This window comes from Chaetodon auriga, chromosome 23 (genome assembly GCF_051107435.1).
Source record: "Chaetodon auriga isolate fChaAug3 chromosome 23, fChaAug3.hap1, whole genome shotgun sequence".
Taxonomy (NCBI): domain Eukaryota; kingdom Metazoa; phylum Chordata; class Actinopteri; order Chaetodontiformes; family Chaetodontidae; genus Chaetodon; species Chaetodon auriga.
This window is the reverse complement of record NC_135096.1, coordinates 15,654,958-15,673,415: the sequence shown is the minus strand read 5'-3', so window position 1 is coordinate 15,673,415 and position 18,458 is coordinate 15,654,958. Positions and strand designations below refer to the sequence as shown.

Genomic DNA, 18,458 nt, shown 5'->3' with positions numbered 1-18,458 from the left:
TAGCTTTAGCAAACCGACGATAATTTTGGTTCGCCCGCCAGGCTTTTATATTGAAAAGACTGATTGGAAATGGTATTTCATCTGTCCATCTTGACGCTGTATACCGGGTTAACACTAATTCTGGTTCAACTCTTACTATTTTGCCAGGACGACACGTTATTTGGCCAGCTGGCGGGCCAAATGGAAGGGAGCGACATGCCGAACCGAGCCAATACGAGCCAGTTCAGGCCAGGTCGAGATACGAGAGACAGCAGCACCCAGACTGACCGTAAAATACAAGGTGAGCCGGATGGAGGAAGAGTTAATGCGGTAATGGTGAACGGCATAGGTTTCTATTCTGTCCTCATAAAAAAAATGCAGGATTCAGTGTTAAAGACATATTTGTGAATACTGAATACTGTGCTGTGTATGTGATTTTGGGGTCACAAATAACTACAGATGTAGTGTCTAGTGTCCTTACTCTCCAAAGACATTTGAGTTGAGTTATTAACAGCTGAAGAAGAAGAATCGGGGGGAGACATTCCCATGCGAGCACGCCGAGGTGAAATTTAACCCATCCTGGTCGTCCTTCCTCCGCGGCAGACCAGGAGCGGTGGGCAGCCCGGAGACCTAGCTTCGGCGTCACTATTGGTCAGGTGGTGATACCCCAGGTGAACACGGGCGAGAACATGCAAACTCCACACAGAAAGGCAGCAGGCACCGAAGGCATGGTGGAGGACACACCCGGTGCCCGGGACCCGGGACCTTCTTGCTGTGAGGCGACAGTGTTGCCACCGTGCCACCGTGCCACCTGATTGCTGAGAGAGGACTCAGGCATAGTTTACCAATACAGCCTCATAGAGCAGCTCTTTTCTCCTCCAGGTCATGATCCCAGGCTGTCAAAGGTGAACCTGTTTACCTTGTTGAGTTTGTGGATGGAGCTGTTCCCCCAGGAGCAGCCTGAGGAGGATGACCGCAGTCAGGTTGGTGTACAGACACACAGGTGGAGCATCCAGAATGAGTTATGGGTAAAACGTCCACTTCATCTGCTGCACGATGAGCAGTGCTCAGTGAGTTATAGCAGGACAGCACTCCAGCATTCTCTCTGATGGCTCTGAATGTGCGGTCTTTCAGATCCGTGGGATGGGTCTGGTGGTGGTGAGGGACAGTAAGGTGGTGGGGCTCCACTGTTCAGGACCTGAGCTCCACGCAGGACAGGCAGCCATCATCCATCATGGCGCCTGCCTGGCTGACTGTCAGTTGTACTTCTCCAGGAGACCCTGTGCTACCTGCCTGAAGATGATCATCAACGGTGAGGAGGGCCGCTGAACCCACTTTGTTTCCACGTGTAACCAGTGGTTATTCTTCATATACTGATGATGCGGTTTGATCTCCTCCAGCTGGAGTCAGTCAGATCTCCTTCTGGCCCGGGGACCCTGAGGTCAGCATGCTGAGGTCCACCTCTGCAAACCATTCCAACTCCCACCCCCACAGTCCACCTGACGGCATCACGGACGAGGCCACGCTGGACGCGGTGGTAGCAGAGAAGCTGAAGTCCAACAGCCGTTCTCACATCTGCGTGCGGCTGCAGCCGCTCGCTCCGGGCCTGGCGCAGTTTGTTGATGAGACGTCCAGAGAGTGTGATTTCATGCAGAGGCTGACTGATGATGAACCAGGGCTGAGCACAGAGGAGCTCTTCAACAGGTACTGCACCTTTACTGCTGCAGCAGTAATTAAACAACCCAATTTCCAAAGACCTTTAAATGTCACGGCTCTCAGTCCAGTCACCCTCAACGTTTTTTATCCACTCGGAGCTTCTTTCATCTTGATTCTGGCACTTGGAGTAAGTCAAACCTCCGGAGGACAAGTTGCATATAAATTGTCCTCTTGTGTTACAGAGAGAGGACGAGACACCTGAGGGACTTCTCCAGACGGTTCCTGGTTGAGACGTCTCGGCAGCACCGGGCCATTTTGACCCACATGGGTCTGGAGAACTTCTGCTTGGAGCCGTACTTCTCCAACCTGAGAAATAACATGAGGGAGCTGGTGGAGGTTCTCGCTGCAGTGGCTGCCGGGCTGCCGCAGCAAAACTACGGCTTCTACAGGTAAGGAACACTCACACTTCTTCAGTTTTTCTGCCTGCATCTGCGGAGGTTTCTTGTTGTTGATTGCGCTGTTCCTGTGAACCAGGGAACAGCATTCACCCGCCGAGTCATCACTAGCCAAGTCCTCGCTGCCTCTTCGTCATGAGGGACTCTCCCAGGAAGGGGCTCGCCATTGCATCATCCAAGCCAGGCTGCTGGCGTATAGAACAGGTCTGATTGGTTTTTCTGTGTGTCACAGGATGTTACACAGTACTGGAAGGGTTCAGCATACCAGCACATATCCTGTTTCAGGTCAGACTGAAGAAAAAGAGGCTGAGAGCTGCAGCCATTCACCTGAATTTGAGTTAAAAGGGACAATCTTGTAAGTTAACTGAATCAGAATAGAAAAAATAATCAGAATAATGGAGAAACTAATGAGAGTAGCTGAAAGTTCAGGTTTGTCTGGATGATTGTCAGACTCACTGTCACTGATTCTTCCTGGTATCTTTGTGGTTACTCTCAGGTTTTAAAGGGTGAGGCTACTCGTCCTCACCTGGAGGACATTTTTCTGCATGTCAGGTTTAAAAGTCACAATGTTTATCTTCTTACATGCAAAACTGTCATTATTCATTCCAGAGGATCCTAAAGTGGGCGTGGGCGCTGTGATCTGGGCCCGGGGACAGTCGGTGAGCTCCCCCGTCCACCTTTTGCTTTGGTTTGGCTGTTTTAACTCCATGATTTCTGTCTGCTGCTCGACTGACAGAAGATAAAAAATGAATTTCACTGGAGCTTTTTGAACTGCTCTTGTTCCAGACTGGCGGTGATGGAACGGGGTGTCTGTACCTGGTGGGCTGCGGGTACAACGCTTACCCTGCCGGCTCACAGTACGCCGAGTACCCCCAGATGGACGACAAGCAGGAGGACAGACAGAGACGCAAATACAGATACATTGTCCACGCAGAGCAGAATGCCCTCACCTTCAGGTCAGAGCCGTTTACACAGCGGAGGACGACAGAGATGTGAAAAATAGTGTCCTCACTTCTAGACAGTGTTTGACAGAAGTGCTGCTTTCAGGGCCCGAGCCATCAAAGCGGAAGAGCCCACCATGCTGTTTGTCACTAAATATCCGTGCGACGAGTGCGTCCCTCTGATCAGAGGGGCCGGCATCACGCACATCTACACCACCGACCAGGACAGGAACAAGGACAAGGAGGACATTTCCTACCTGACATTCAGCAGCATGAAGAACGTCAACAAGTTCATAGTGAGACCTTTACATATTCTTTTGTATGTGCTTGAGAAGGTTAATTTATTAGGGTATATAATGAAATGACATTTTTCTGCTTTCACAGTGGCAGAGGAGCCCTTCAGCTTGCTCTTCGTCCTCTCCTCAGCAGGCCAGTAAGTTCCGTCTCGTTACCTCTGTGTCTTCACATGTGCCTTTCTTACGGCCTTTTGTAACGGCGGTGTCTTTTGGTCCAGATGGTTGTGTTGGGAAGCACAGCAGGCAGGCTGATCAGGAGAGCCACAGCAGCAAGAAGCTGTGCACCAGCAGATCGCACAACTCGCCTCCTGTTAGCTGAGCCGCGGATGGGTGGACGGACAGATAAACGGATGCGCCAACAAAAAAAAAAAATCACAGGGTTTTGCTTTTAGCCCACAGATTTGATATTTTCTGGGAGGAAAATCTGAGGAATCTGAAGATCATTTCCTCCCTTTAAATCAAATCTGTGCCACATTGGCATCTTATTTGTGGAGACTGATCATCGATCGGACTGTACGTTATGGGATCAGGACATAGACGTTAACATTTTTAAGACTGTTAAGTCTGCGTCTGCTTGTTTAGAGCGATGGCAGACCAACAGCAGCCAGCTTTCAGGTGGCTGTATTTGAATCACCAAGGGCTGCTTTGAACAGACTTTTTGTTGATGGGTGATTGGAGGACAGTCCCCGATGTTTGAGGCTCAAATGAAGGAGTGGGAGCCCTCCTTTGAACGACTCTCCTTCTACTGTATCTCTTGCGTCCAGTCATTGAGAAGTCATTGGCAGTGGGCTGGAGAGACGAGACAAAGTGAAAACCTTACAACAGGATGAGCTCACAGAGAAGGGACGGACGGATGGATCGGTGATGGAAGAGGTAAGAGCACACACGAGGACGTTGGACAGAAGGGGAACAAGACGGGAAATGGGTGTACCACAGAAAATCTATATTTAAAATAGAAATATGAACTGTACTGTGTGGATTTGTTCATGTTATTTTATTTTGTTGCACATGTGGTGAGTAGTTTCTTCAATGGGTGTGTGGATGTAGAGACATTCATACAACCCCGATTCCAAAAAAAAAAAAGTCATAAATAAGAACAATGCAACCCTTTGCAAATGAACTGTGTTTACTGGCAACAATTTTAAATGTTCCCAAGCCCATGAAGTAATATTATCTGTTTTATCTGTGTTACACGGCGTCCCATCTTTTTTGGGAATCTGTTGCAAAGGTCATGGGTGTAGCCTCTGCTCCCCAAGATGTTCACTTGAACAAGGCACTCTGTGTGCATTTTAATTGAAAGGCTGCAGCTGTGAGGATATTTTATTTAGGATTATATTCCAATTATACTGTTTTTCATTTGATTTGGGCCGAAGCAAAATGCAGTTTGCATCTCAGGCTTGAAAGCGAATCTCTCTTCGGTACAGACAAAGAGGGAGCAACATCCCCCTGAATGAAAGGAAGTCTCTTTTTTCTTAAATCAAGTGATCATGATTCATTTCAGTGTTATATGAAGGTGTTGCACGAAGCAGCTTTAAGAAGGAAGGAGCATAGCTTTACTCTGCAGTCATTTATCCTCAGTGTTGAGGAATTATTTTCCTGTTTGCACTGTCATACCTTTTCCTGCTGGTACGATAAGACGCTGTTCAAATGTTGCTGTAAAGACTGTGTATCTACGACTGTGGAGTGTCATCCAAGACAGTTTTAATCACCTTTCCAGGCTGAGAAACAAAAATGCAGACAAAATGAAAATAAAGCGCTTTCTTTCCACAGTAAGAGTGACCAGCATCAGTAATTTCACACCACCTGCCTGCAAACGAGCACGCACACACACAGAGCTTGCATTCCCATCCTTTTATTTGTCGTGAACGTAGTACAATACCATCAATGTGGAAAATAAAGTGGCTGCTTTGAGAGAGGGAAGATGATGCGGAGACCAAAGCTGCTCAAAAAACAGGCAAAACCCAAACAGAGACGTAGTGGAGTTTGGCTCAAGTGACAAGATTCTGATAAATCACAGCTTATAACATCCAAAAACAGCTGGTATTGTTTTTATTTTTCACCCAAAAGACAAAACATGAACGATTTTTCCTGTTAGTTGTTGCTGTCGCCCCCCTGCACTCCACTACTGCCTTTATTTCTGTTTAGATTTGCTGTGTTTGACATTAGTCTTGAAATTTACTTTGAAACTGTTTAGAGTGAAAAGAACCAATTAAAGAGACGTGATTTTCAATCATCATGACTCCATTGAACATAACACTTTCTTAAGAGGATCTGTGGAACCCGACGGATGCACATCAAATATCGATGGGGAAATAAACTCAGGATTTTTCTGTCATTTCGAAGTCAAATATAAAAGCAACACCACTTTAAAAGTAGCATCTCGCCTCACTGACTCTGCACATTTTACGGTCCTTTAACTAAAAGTGGATTTTTCACAGTTACGTCTCATCGTCGAATCCTGCTGCAGCTCAGCTTTGGCCTCACTCTGCGACAGATGAGTCTGTACTCGACACAGTTTGTCATTCACATGTTGAATCGGCGCTACTTTGGCGAAAGACGTTGACCCTGGACCGGACACAATGGCAACCAAAAAAAAAACGTTTCCTTTACAGCATAACTCAAATATAGTGAGTTAAGAGGTTCACTGCTTAATCACAACAAATATGTTCTATCCAGAGCATATTTTCATTAACATAATAATTAAGCTCCCCCTATAAAGATACTGAAAATACAAAAAAAAAAAGATAAAAGAAGGGAAAACACAGCAAACCAAAAAGGCACCTCTGAATCTTCCCCCGTGTTTCCGTCCTAACACCAACATCAGATCCAAGTCAGAGCAAAACCGCTTGTTACAGTACAGAAAGAAAAGGAGTGAAACAGAAACACAAACAGCCTTCTTCCAGCTGCTCTCCTCCCTCCACGAGGAGCTCCTCCTCTCCCCTTAATGTTCAATGTTCTCACTCGCGATGGCACTCGCTTCAGGTGTGCAAACCATGAACTGTACACGACGAGAAATGAAACTCTATATATATAAAAAAAAAAAAAATACCACCAAGCAGTGTGAAAACAGTGATCAGCTTAAGATGAACAAAAAAAAAAACACACTTGAATCATCATATTATTTTTTTATCATACAGAAAGTGCTATCAGCCACCAGCAAAGAGAACCAGTGATCAAATCGATTGAAGCTTACTGTACCGATAGCAGCCCCACGCCGTGGATCAATCCGAGCACTTCAAAGGCTGCAGGTATTCCTGCAGGTACGATTTTAAGTTGCCAATCCTAAAACCGAGGACACTCTCCGTCTCACTACAGCTTATTCGCTTCATTACAACGGCACAAAAAGCTGCAAATGCATCTGAATGTTATTTTTTTTTGCAGACAAGCGCTGCATCTTTGTGATCCTGGAAAGCTACTGTAGACAAATCAGCATTTATATATCGTGCAGCCTCGTTGAGCTGCTAAAATACGCTGTCATGACAGAAATAAGCGAGTTAGATGTTGAGTTTGGCTTTCGAGGAAGACGAGAGTTGGCATTTGGGGATCGTACTTCAGTCTAGTGATGCTTTTTAGTTTTAGAGAGAAAGAACTGGAGCAATCGTCGGCTTTGGCAGCACAGTAAGAAAGAGACGTTGGCTAGCAGAGGGAGACGAAGGACTGCTGCCGCCGTTTGGCTAACAAAGCTTTGAACAAAAACTGAGAATGTTTCACACTTTCAACGCTCTCACTCTGAAGTGAAAGGGGAAAAGAAATTCTTCATTATTTCTTTTGATTTGCAGCTACTTCATTTGAAAGGTAGCACTCATGTGCAGCACGACGCCACAAAAACGGTCACGACCACGCTGGCCGAAGCTTTTAACCGCTGGTTCTCCCAACAGAGCAAATCAGCTGCCTCCAGCAGCTGGAGCTGTGGCACTACATGCTACAGATGAAAGAAAAAAAAAAAAAGGCTTCATGAGCGAAATTTACAAAAGAAAGATCAGTGACTGAGAACTACTTCTGCACGAGTTTTAACTGAACCAACGAAGAGAAAAAAGACAAATAACGTCTTGATTTTTTTTTGTTTTTTTTTTAAATAGAATAACCGTTATTGTTAATGTGTTTTTTTTCTACTGTATGTCTTCCTATTGATAAAAAGTTGGGGGAGAGGGCGGGGCGGGTCGGGGGGGGGGGGGCTTCTCTAGGAGGCTGGTTTCTTCAGATCCCTGATCTGTTTGATTAGGTAGGTCTTCTCGTCGTTGAACTGCTCGTCGTCCGTGCGGTCCTTCTGGAAGTTGCTCAGGAAGTCGATTAGTTTGGTCTGGTTCTTGAGCAGGATGTCGATGATGGGCTGCGTCTTGTTGGGGTTGGCGACAAAAACCTGAGGACAGGCGCAGCACAGAGCAGGCGCTTTAGAGCAGACACTAAGAGAGGACTTCGCCCTCGGTTTCTTACCGGCTGTGTCACCTGCACGGGTTTCTTACCTTGAAGACGTGGAAGGCCTCAAACTGGATGTTGAGGCTCTTGTCTCTCAGCAGATTCATCATCAGCTTGAGATTCTCAGGTTTGCTGATGTAGCGCGTCATCACCGTGAAGTTGTGCCTGTCCAATAACAGCTCGCCCAACAGCTGCAGGAGAGGATTACATGTGAGAGAAGTCCAGTGGACTCATGACTGTTGAGCAAAGACAGCGTGAGTTTAGGCCTGATCAAACCTTCAGAGACTGCCTCTTGGTGACGTAGTTCTCAGAGTGCAGCAGCTTCTCATAGTCTGCAAACACCTGCAGTGAGACAAGAAACAAACCTTATTATACGTTCTTACGAAGGGTTTGACATTCAGATTTGAGACTCTGAGCTTGTAGTTTAACGTGTTTCGTTGTGTTTTGGATACTTGGATGTAAATAACGCAGAGGAGGAAGTGGGGGTTGTCATCTCATTCTTCCACTTCCTCATACCAGTGCGACCTTTGGATCTCAATCTCACAGACCATCATCACGCCTCTCTTTATATCGTGTTTCCTCCAGCTGGACAGGCCGCCGAAAACTAACCCGAGCGCCGTGTTTGGGCTCAGCTTCAACACAGATTACATCGGCTCTATTGAGCCCCGGCCGCCGCCTCCTTTCTGTGACACCTGTCAGCTTACAGCCTCCAGGTAAAAAGGCAGTTTTGTGAGGGGTTTCTTCAGCCTGAGACCCCTGGGGTCCTCCCTATGAAAGGGCCCCTCTGCCTGGAGAAACTGACAGCATAGAGCAGAGCTTTGTACTGACGCTAGCTCTGACACTGAGACGGATTCAGTTTTCCTGGAGCTTTAAGCATATTAGTCGAAACTTTGACAAACTTTTTGTTTTGTTTTTGGGGTGTGTGACTGGGCCATTGAGCCCGGAGGGGGCTGACACCTGATCTGGTTATGTATCTGTGCGTGTGTTCTCTCTCGGGGTCCTCCTGGTCAAGCCGTCATTGACAGCCGTGGGCAGTGTTTATGTTTACGTCTCCAAACAGCGTTCGGCGGCTGGTGCAGGAGCTGCGTGTGTGTGTGTTGCATGGATGCGGTCAGGGACGAAGGGGAGGCGTGACGCGAGTTCCCCCGTGTGATGCTGATTCAAAGTCACGTGCGTGGGAGCTACTGAGGTCGTCGTTCATGTGCTTTCCAGATGACTCCTGTGTTCAGAGACGCGTGTGTGGCTCAAATCACTCACAGCATCGTAGTTCTGTTCGAGGTATTCAGCCACGAGCACTTTGTGTCTTGTCAGGAGATCCTGTGAATCAAGACAGAACAATGAATTACAGATAGGCAGACAGGAGAAGTTATCTGAGGTGGCGTTCATTACTAAACTCTGAGCTGAAATCAGAAACTCTAGACGGTATTCCGTCTCGGAGGAACCAGTTTTTTAAAAGCTAATTATTTCTTTATTTCAGCTCAGTTTAACAAACATGAAATTAAACCTGCTGCAGCTCGCCTCGAGACGCTCCTAATCCACCTTAAAGAACTGGTTCACCCAAAAACTCATTATTTCCTCTTGTCGCGTCGAGCCGTGCAGACAGACAGGAGGGCTCACGCCTCAAACATGCATCAGTCAGACCCTGTCCTGCAGAGCAAGAGCAGGTTTCTGTAGTTTCTGGTGGGACCGGAGGTACCTTGAAGGTGGCGAAGGCGTCAGAGGCGATGTCGAAGGTGGACATCTCCACGTAGTGGAAGAAGCTGTGGAAATGATCCGACTGGAGGACGATCTTGGCGAGCGGCTCGTGGCGGATGCACTCCCTCAGCATGATCCCACAATTCAAAGCGACCTGGGGCGTCTCGTACCTTCAGACAGACAGAGAGTATTTAAATGGCAGCCATTACCCAGCGTGCAGTGCGTGCGTGTGTGTGTGTGACTCACCCTTTCAGCAATATAAAGAGGACCTCTTGGTGGGAACAGAAATATTCCACAGTGGGGCTCCTCGTCCCAATCTGCCTCCTCAGGATGTTGTTAAAGATCTGACACACATCCTTCTTCCCCTGAAAACACACACACACACATAATTAGACAAACAAGCACTAAGCACTGCGGCGTCCTTCTCTTCTTGACTGCTGACTCCTCTCAGCCGGCCAGTAGGGGCCGCCAGCGATCAACACCTGCTCCACGCTGGACACGCTTGCGCAAAATCACCCTTCAATGTCAACATCTGTCCAAGTGAGTCCTCACCTCGAAGTCTATGACCTGCAGGTTTTCTACCAGCGCGATCAGCAGGCCGCTGTTGTACAGCTCCTGGGCCAGCTGGGCCACAGTCTCGGTGTGAGGCTCCTTATCGTTGCTGCCGTACAGAATCTCCTTCATGGACACCAAACACTTGGACACCTCCTCAGACGCCTGGAGAACAGAGAGGAAGAGCTGAAGAAGAAGCAGAATGTGGACCTAAAACGAACAAAGACTCATCCTGGTGAAAGAGGAAGAAAGCAGCGACTCACTTGAGCCTGAACTTGGCCTGTGTGGCTGATTTTACGTGTGTGTGCGTGTGTGTGTGTGTGTGTGAGAGAGAGAGTGTAACCCGTCTTGACAGTGAAGTGTCAGGAGATGACAGGACCAGGCTGTTCCATGTTCTAATTTCACAGAGGGCTGTCACCCCCCGGGCCCCCGGACACGCCGGCATGCACACACACACAAACACACTGGAGAACGCCGTCCTCCTCTACCTTGTCTGTCTTCTTGTCCTGTTTGACCAGGATGGCCAGGTTTTCCTTCAAGGTCTTGACAATGTCCGCCGGACTCTTGTGGGATTTTCCAAACAGCGGCATGATGGACGCACACTCGCCTTGGGACCTGGGAGACACAGTGATGACACACACGGGGCACGTAAAGGAGCAGTCAACGATGCGGTGGCACGACGCAATAACAATCAGCGTTTCTGAGGCACACATGGACGTCAGATATATCAGGTTTTTCTACCCTGCCAAGAACACGACAGTCCTGAAGGAAAGTGACACTAAACACGAGGACACTGGCAAATATTAAGTTAATGAAATATCCAAACTATCAGCCTCCGGCAGCCCAGCCCGTCCCAGCTCAGCCGTTTGAAGGAAATGAGCAGTAATTGACCAATCGTAAGGAATTCCTGGAATGGATGAATTATTAAGCTTGTGCTTCTTCTTCATCCAGCGGGTCTGACGACTCAACAAAAGGCTGCTGAGGGAGACAGAGGTGTGTGTGTGTGTGTGTGTGTGTGTGTGTGTGTGTGTGTGTGTGTGTGCGCACATGCTTGGATTCCTCTAGCACCTTAGAGACACATTCCAAAGTCATCTCTGGTCCACATGAGCGACAGCTGCAGGCGCTTTGACGCCGGACTCTTCAGATAATCAGAGTCAGATCCATCAGATTGTTACCAAACACCAGAAACAGAGCAGGAATCGACTGGATCCACCGTGCTGGAAACCTCAAAAACAGACCCTGCACATGTGGAATCACGCTTCAGTCCATCCCTCTGATAGCTCCTCTTAATAAGTTTGCACAGGTTGTGTGTGAGGACATAACACTGCCACACCTGTCAGGCTGTGATGCATGTCAGCCAGACTTTAAACTCGTAGAAAAAGACCTGTCTCAATATTTTTTATAAGCCAGATTAAGTCAGGAGCTTCAGTAAACACACTTTGACTCAGTTTCCATTAAAAGGCGGCGACATGACGGAGCGTTCGCTGTTCGCTCTGCAGATCCTTGATTCAATATGAGGTCTCATGAGGTCCAGTCTCGACTTTATGTGATCCATATAATTGAGTTTTGTTTTATTTCATAATACGTGAGCAGGCCTCAGGTTGTATTTTGCCCTGGTGCTGTAAGAATGTCATGACAGCATCAGTGGGTGCAGATTAATACTCTCAAACAGGACTTTCAGCACGAGTGTTGTGTTTTAAAGTTAAAATGTCAGGGAGCATATCGAATGTGCTGCTGCGTCTGCGGTGGAGGTGTGAGGGAGAGCATGTGGTCTAGTGTGAGCATTTAAAGGACTCAGGAGGCAGCAGAGGCCTTCACAATCCAGGCCAGGTCCAGAGCAGGCAGAGAACTTGTGACTGCTAATCCTCATCTGGGAATGTGGAAGGGCATTACGCTCCCCCCTTAACTCCAACTCCCACCTTCCTTCCTCTCCATCCCTCCTCCCATCCTCTCTCCTCACGTCAGGATAACACCTGCGATCATCAGGCCAAAACTCAGCCTCGCCACCGTTGGCGTGTTTGCATGCCGACGTTTAGCTTCAAGCCCGGCTTGTTAACAGACAGCCTGCGTTATAAACTGAGGGTGTGGAGTTAATGGACGTACATTATTAATTCACTGGAGCACTCCTTTAAGCCTGCACACAGCATGAAGCAGGGAGCCAAATTCATCCCCCTGTTGGCTTTTCAAGGCGCCCATCAGCTATCATCAGCGCCTGAAAACGCATTAACCAAATCCAGAACAGTGATCAGGTGTGTATCTCTATTTAAGACAGGAAACCTCTAAGGACACTCGCTCGGAGTCAGGACGCTTTACGGCGCAACAGCAGAAGAGCTGCGACAGCGACGGAGCCGGCGGGCGAAGCAGGGCCTGCTGATTCCCCCAGACAACTGCAACTAAGTGCTAAACTCTGAACTGCACAGTGGATTTATTGCACGCATTAGAAAAATCAAATTACATGACATGAAACCCAACATGCTGCCCAAATACTATCAGCTGGAGATTTCCAGAAGATGTCCAAACCACAGGGCAACAGGACAGCTGCTGCAGATGAATACAAGAGACGCAAGCCTGAAGGTTGGCCATAAATCACTCAGTGAGTCTCTGATCACTGCTAAATGTCTAATTTTGAGAGCAAAGAGCTTGCATCTGTACAGTTCCCCATGAGTGTTTGTTCAGCGCCTGCAAAAACAAGAAAACAGCTCCAATTGGAATCACAAGGTTTTCACCTGACGAAGACCAAACGTCCGCTGAGCGAGTTCACTTCTCTCGACGCAGTGTTCAACCTTCATCAGGGCATAAAGAATCGATTTTAACGATCGCACCCTCGGCTCTGATGCACAAGACGCCGGGCCAAGTTCTCTGTGAGTCACGGCGATGTTTTACGATGCTTTTATTCTGACACGGAGACAATGGCGTCGGCCAGAGGGCAGACTGCTGATTCACATTTGGCAAATCAAATCACACGGAACAACATGCCCCATAAACTCAAAAACACTTCGTCCACAAGCTGCTAAGTGCACAAAATATTTCCCCCTCAGGAGGTCAGCTTGAACTCCAGGAGCTTAAAGACTTCAATACCCTTTAGTCCCTTAAATATGATGCATTAATGTGGCGAGACGCGCGTTATAAGGTGACCACACGCGTCTCCAAACACCTGGCTTTCACGCTCTGCGCTCAGGTGTGTGACGTCTTCCTGTTTAGAAAAATATCCGGACTTTGAGGCTTCACTTTATCATCAAATGACGTCACGCCTTTTAAGTGCAACCCGGTCAATATTTGTCAAAGGATAAGCAGGCAATGAGGAAGCAGTTATCAAAACAGGAGGCCGGATTGCACAAGATCCCCTGCTCTGTAATCCAGCCATACTGTCGACGGCTGCGTCTGATAAGAAGTCGAATATTTCCACTCTGTCATCTGCAGCTGTAACTAAACGCTTCTGATTATTAAAGAAAACTGAACGGGTCCGTTTTAATCATCCAATAACACTCCTTTGAGTCATGGAAAGCTTAAGCTCGAGGTGACTGTGAAGCCTTCATTTTCACTTGTAGCCTACTTAAGACTGACTAAATGTTATGTAATGGAATTAATCTGGTGCCCACTGGGCTCAATGCACGCCGCTAGCTGCTCTGTTAAAGTATAATCTAGCAGAGAAAGGCTCCACATTGCCCCAAATATTCATTTTTCAGCTGTAATTATGCGACCAAATGAGCCTTGAATAAAGATATACAAATTAAAGCTAAAAGATGCTCAGATTATAAAGAATAATTCGCTCTCAAGACTTACTTAGGCACGTTATTTTATATAAATGCTGATTTTCAACAAAAGCAGTGTCTTCACACACTCAACACACTTCATAGCTGCACTTCATTGATTACTGACTAAAGAAATGAATGAGAAATGACCATTACTTGCATCATCGGCTAATCATCCATGAAAATGTTTGTTTTTTTCTGACTAACTGTCCAAAACTCAATGACACTCAGTTTACTCTCAGATAAGAGGAGGAAAAGCAGGAAGTCCCCCCAGCTGAGAGCCTTGAACTGGCTAATTTTTGCCAGAAAAATGACGATTATTAACATGATTGACAGTTACTTTTCGGTGGTTGAGCACCTCTCTCAGATAGACAAAAAGCCACCACATCCATCCCCAGTGTAATTACATAAAGATGTGTTTTGCCGTGTGACACATGAACATCAAAGCACCATTCGATTACGTCTGAAGCCGACAGAGACGAGCCAGTCCTCTCTTCATTCACAGCAAACTGCCTCGACTGCGGCGTAGATGTAAGGACGATGACATATTTCGGCTGTAAGCAGATTTCTGCTGGATTATCTGGAAGCGTGACCTTTGCTGCGACATATGGGCTTAATGTAAAAGCAGACATCTGAAAGAAAAGACCGGCTTTCATCTTCACCAGCCCTGCGCTGAGCAGCCGCTCGGCGCGTCCTGAATTATTCAGGCCGTCCTACAGAACACGCATTAAGGCTGCTGACTGACTGTAAACTTTATTTTGTTATCCTGAGTTCATGAACTCTACCTTCCACCTGCCAACAGCGTGTTCTTCTCTGTGTCACCTGTTGTTCGTGCACGACTTTAAAGGCGCTTTCTTCCAGTTTTTCTTCTTTATTCAGCATCATCTGCAGCCTTTCGCAGCATCAGGTCACAATAACACACTGCAAGAAGTAGTTACGCTGGCAGTGGGTGGTTTGATGACTAATCAAAGAGATTTTAGCACGGCAAGATGGTGACTGGTCACACCTAGATGTCACTCTGGCAGCAGTTGTGGACATACAAGTTTGGCATTTCATGGTTAGAGCAAAGAACAGGTTCGGCATCGGCCCACGGAGCGACTTCAGAGTGCCGCTGCCTTTACATTCTGCACACAGCGTCAAAAAAAAAACAATGACAAACAGACTCAATCTTTAACCTTTACGCTGCTAAAGCATCTGAAGCAGAAAATGATAGCAGGTCAGCTCTGCACGCCATGACTCAGTCTGCAGCGGAAAGCATGTCAAACCTGCACAAATGCAACGATTCACAATGTAAACATGCACTGATTCCTAATTGTTAGCTTCTGTTTCTACGTCCTTGTGCTCCTTTAATGCTCGCAAAGCTATTCCATCAAGTCGTGAAGGCGTTCAACAATGTGATGAATGCGCCGCCTTTCAGGCAGGAAGACGGGCGGCTGCCTCTAATTTGACAGCATTTCTTCACGACCGTCTGGAATGCAGAAGCAGCCATTCATGATGTCAGAGGACGCATACAACTGGAATTCAGGCATTCAAGGAGGAGCGAGGAGGATATTTAACCCCCAGAAACATGACAAAGCATAACATGGTTTGCTTCTTGCGAGGAGTCAAGACCCACAGAGCCTTGAATCAGTCTAATCACACCGAGACCTTTCAAAGCTTCGCTTTGGTTCTGGTCCCCAGTGAGAGAAATGAGGAGCTGCGTGTTTGATCGCGGCCCGTCTCAAACTGCAAAGAGGCGTTCTCTTTGCGGGGACACTGTCACAAGGAGGCAATCTGGGAGGAACGAAAGGACAGACATCAGCGCGTCAAGTCCATTCCTCTTTTTCTAACTTTGGATGCAAAACAAAAGGCCAAAACTGTCCGTGTGCAAACCCTGAGACCTGCCTGTATGTGATACACTTCAGCTGTGGCTCTGTGTCAGAGTGTCACCTGCTGCAGGTCCAGCTGCTGCAATGAGGAAGAGGAAGATCTTTGTAGGTTACAAGAAACAAGCTAAGAGCAATCTTTCAAAGCTTCCGCACCCTCAGGTCGGTCTGCAAGGCAAGCCTTCCATCCAAACCTCATCTCCTTCATTATAGCTGGCAGACGCTCCAACGCGGCTTTAGATCTAACCTGGGCATTTGGCCCAGGTACAAAGCCTGGGAGGCTAAGTTCAGGGCATAAAAACAGGAACTAAACCGACTACCAGCAGGCTCACACAGACTGACAAAGCAGACTCTGTCACCATGAAGAGCAGCCCCACCAGCAGTCTGCGGTCCAGGCAGAGTCAGTAAGGGTTAATGCTGTGAACCAGTGACAGACTGGCCTACCCTACCAGGATATGAGAGCCGACTGTATCTGATTCTGGTCTGTCTATGTGTCAAGGCAAATAAAGGGAGTCAGAGGAACACAGGATGTTCTGTAGTTTTGCTTTCAAATTAAAAGCAGGGCAGATTTTGAGCATTTTGAACATCAAAACCCAAAGATATTCAGTTTCTTATCACAGAGGATGAAGAAAACCTGAAAATACTGACCATTTTAAAATGGCTAACAGACACTGTTTGCAGATGAATTATGAATCAGTCCATGATTCATTTTGTTTTCTCAGGAAAACAACATGGGACACTGAAACTCTCCAACGAAATGATGATAATTACCATCAGAGGCCTCCTCGAATACACAGTGAGTAGAAATCAATCTACATGATGTCCCTCATTGAGTCTCACTCTAAACGCTGATATTACTGCATGAAGAAGCATAAAATCTGTCAGCATCAGTCTAATCCTTCCACAGCAAAAGTAAAGGGTATTAGAAATATTAACCGATTTCACAAATTACAAACTGATACAGCATAAACAATGACAACACGGTTGCAACGTAGTTATTTTCAATATTGATTAATCTATCAGTTATTTCTTTGATTAATTGATGTAAAAAATGTTAGAAAATGGTGAAAGATGGTCATTACAGTTTCTTAAACAGGCTATAACCTATGGAAACCAATTTCCATCAAAGTGATGAAAAAAATTCTCTATGTTATTATAATGAGAAACTTTGTTGAAATAATGATTTAGTATCGAAAAATAATGACTTAGCAACTCAAAATAACAACTTAATATCTCTCAATGAGTCTCAAAATAATGAGAAATATCCTCAAACATGACTCAGTATGTCAAAATGAGAAATAATTACATAATATCTTAAAATAATGAGTACTTTTCTCAAAAATAATGAGTTAGTATCTTTGAATCATGAGAAATTTTTCATTATTTTGATGACGTTTCTCATTAATATAATTATCTTCATTTTATCATCACATTATCAAAAATGGGCTTCCATGTAGCACATGCAAATAACTTTCTGGAGATCAACTGATAGATCAATAAAGCCATAGTCTCAGCTCCGGATAATCGTAAAAGGGTTGTATTATTTTGAAATTCGTCACCGGAAGCTGCATTATTTTCATTCAGGCCAGCCTGACGCTGATCGTCTAAAGTAACATAGCAAGGAGGAAAAAAAAAACAAAAACAAAAAGCACACACTGTATTTATGCTGCTGAATAATTAAAGATCCAGAACGACAGTGTTTGGTGGAATAAGAGCTTGTAACGCAGACGGCAGTAAATAACACATCAGGCCGCCCCAGACAATGTGATTTAACAAGGCTACACCCCTCTCGCCTCCGGCTAAAATCCCTTTTTGTTTGACAGATTCCCAAAGCTAATCACAGCTGTCTGCATCATTTCAGAAACAACTGCTGTGAAGGACATTCGGCAGGTCTCATTTCTTAACACTAAAAACATTTCTACGTTTCCGCCTCTCTGTCAAGACTGTCAAGGGCAACAATAATACACCAATAGGTTAACTACATGCTATTGCTCTCCGACAATATGAGCTAGAAAAGATACCTTCAGAGGGAAGATGTTTGGTAGGTTTCTTTAAATGTCTTGACCGCCTCTGTCCCGGTTCACAGCGCAGCCGAGCCTCCCAGATCAGCTTCTGTGGTCACGCCAGGACTGTCTGTCAACGGGAAAGTCGGCTAAAAATGTGTGCGATTCAATTTTAAATGTGTGGAATCTGTTAAGAAGGCAGAGCAGAATTCCATCTGGTCGCTTTCCAGTCCGCTGTCAAGCTGAACAAACTTGAAGCTTTCCGGTTTGACCTTTCATAATAAAAAGCCGCTGACGCTCATCCGTTTCCATTAATGGAAGAGAAAGGGGAAGCGAGGTTGAAATTCATACTGATACAGCTTCTACCAGCACCATTGAATTACTACTACAATTTATATTCAAAATACTCCTCCTCTTTATGAGTTCAATTTATTAATTTCGTAGTTGTACACTATTGCGCTGTCAAACAGACAAATTTGCTTTGTAAAGCTATATACGTCACGTCCGGTAGTAGTCCTGCTTCCGTTTGCTAACTTGACACACCTGTATCTTTCCAGCCGCGGATGAGTCTCGTTCACATCCTCTCATATCGAGACCTTGTAACCGCCTTGCCTCATGTGTTTCTACCTTATATGATATTAAAACAGACAGCATTTCAAATTTAAGAAATTCTGTGGACGTCATTTTATTTTTCTCCACCCCTAAGAGGAAAAAATAAAGGAGAAAAGCGACTGAAGGTCGGCTAATGTACATATTGGAACGAATCCCAGGCTACATTATGACAGCCTCAACTGGGAAAAGCTCATTGGAGGCTCGATACCACGTGGGTTAAATTATACTTCCGGATC

General features: G+C 46.1%; 2 protein-coding genes across 3 annotated transcripts; one reads left to right on the top strand and one right to left on the bottom strand.

Moving 5' to 3' along the window:
* The first annotated feature begins 98 nt into the window (after positions 1 to 98).
* On the top strand, positions 99 to 5,098 carry cdadc1 (cytidine and dCMP deaminase domain containing 1). 2 transcript variants are annotated; one of them, XM_076723223.1, is made up of 11 exons: positions 99 to 280; positions 862 to 962; positions 1,114 to 1,291; positions 1,380 to 1,683; positions 1,878 to 2,084; positions 2,170 to 2,294; positions 2,700 to 2,749; positions 2,877 to 3,046; positions 3,138 to 3,327; positions 3,416 to 3,464; positions 3,546 to 5,098. In XM_076723223.1, exons 1-11 carry the CDS (start codon positions 181 to 183, stop codon positions 3,644 to 3,646), a joined length of 1,575 nt encoding a protein of 524 aa, XP_076579338.1. In that variant the 5' UTR covers positions 99 to 180; the 3' UTR covers positions 3,647 to 5,098. The 2 variants fall into 2 exon arrangements, with proteins under 2 accessions (XP_076579338.1, XP_076579339.1); XM_076723224.1 differs by lacking the exon at positions 99 to 280 and adding an exon at positions 523 to 753 and having other exon boundaries at positions 3,546 to 5,097.
* A 65-nt stretch (positions 5,099 to 5,163) lies between these two features.
* On the bottom strand, positions 5,164 to 17,864 carry cab39l (calcium binding protein 39-like). The gene is made up of 9 exons (XM_076723225.1): positions 17,629 to 17,864; positions 10,479 to 10,605; positions 9,991 to 10,155; positions 9,685 to 9,803; positions 9,440 to 9,608; positions 9,001 to 9,060; positions 8,020 to 8,085; positions 7,791 to 7,934; positions 5,164 to 7,687 (listed from the first exon to the last, which is right to left on the bottom strand). The coding sequence occupies exons 2-9, from the start codon at positions 10,578 to 10,580 to the stop codon at positions 7,508 to 7,510; spliced, it is 1,005 nt and encodes a 334-aa protein (XP_076579340.1). The 5' UTR covers positions 10,581 to 10,605; positions 17,629 to 17,864; the 3' UTR covers positions 5,164 to 7,507.
* Positions 17,865 to 18,458: the final 594 nt, after the last annotated feature.

What these genes read in the sequence shown, in the direction of transcription:
- cdadc1 (XM_076723223.1), top strand. Translation starts at nt 181, where the DNA reads ATGGAAGGGAGCGACATGCCGAACCGAGCCAATACGAGCCAGTTCAGG. An exon ending in GCTGCTGGCGTATAGAACAG is followed by an intron (nt 2,295 to 2,699) that starts GTCTGATTGGTT and finishes TATTCATTCCAG; the next exon opens with AGGATCCTAAAGTGGGCGTG. An exon ending in GTCCTCTCCTCAGCAGGCCA is followed by an intron (nt 3,465 to 3,545) that starts GTAAGTTCCGTC and finishes CTTTTGGTCCAG; the next exon opens with ATGGTTGTGTTGGGAAGCAC.
- cab39l (XM_076723225.1), bottom strand. Translation starts at nt 10,580, where the DNA reads ATGCCGCTGTTTGGAAAATCCCACAAGAGTCCGGCGGACATTGTCAAG. An exon ending in TGCAGGTCATAGACTTCGAG is followed by an intron (nt 9,804 to 9,990) that starts GTGAGGACTCAC and finishes GTGTGTTTTCAG; the next exon opens with GGGAAGAAGGATGTGTGTCA. An exon ending in CTCTTTATATTGCTGAAAGG is followed by an intron (nt 9,609 to 9,684) that starts GTGAGTCACACA and finishes GTCTGTCTGAAG; the next exon opens with GTACGAGACGCCCCAGGTCG.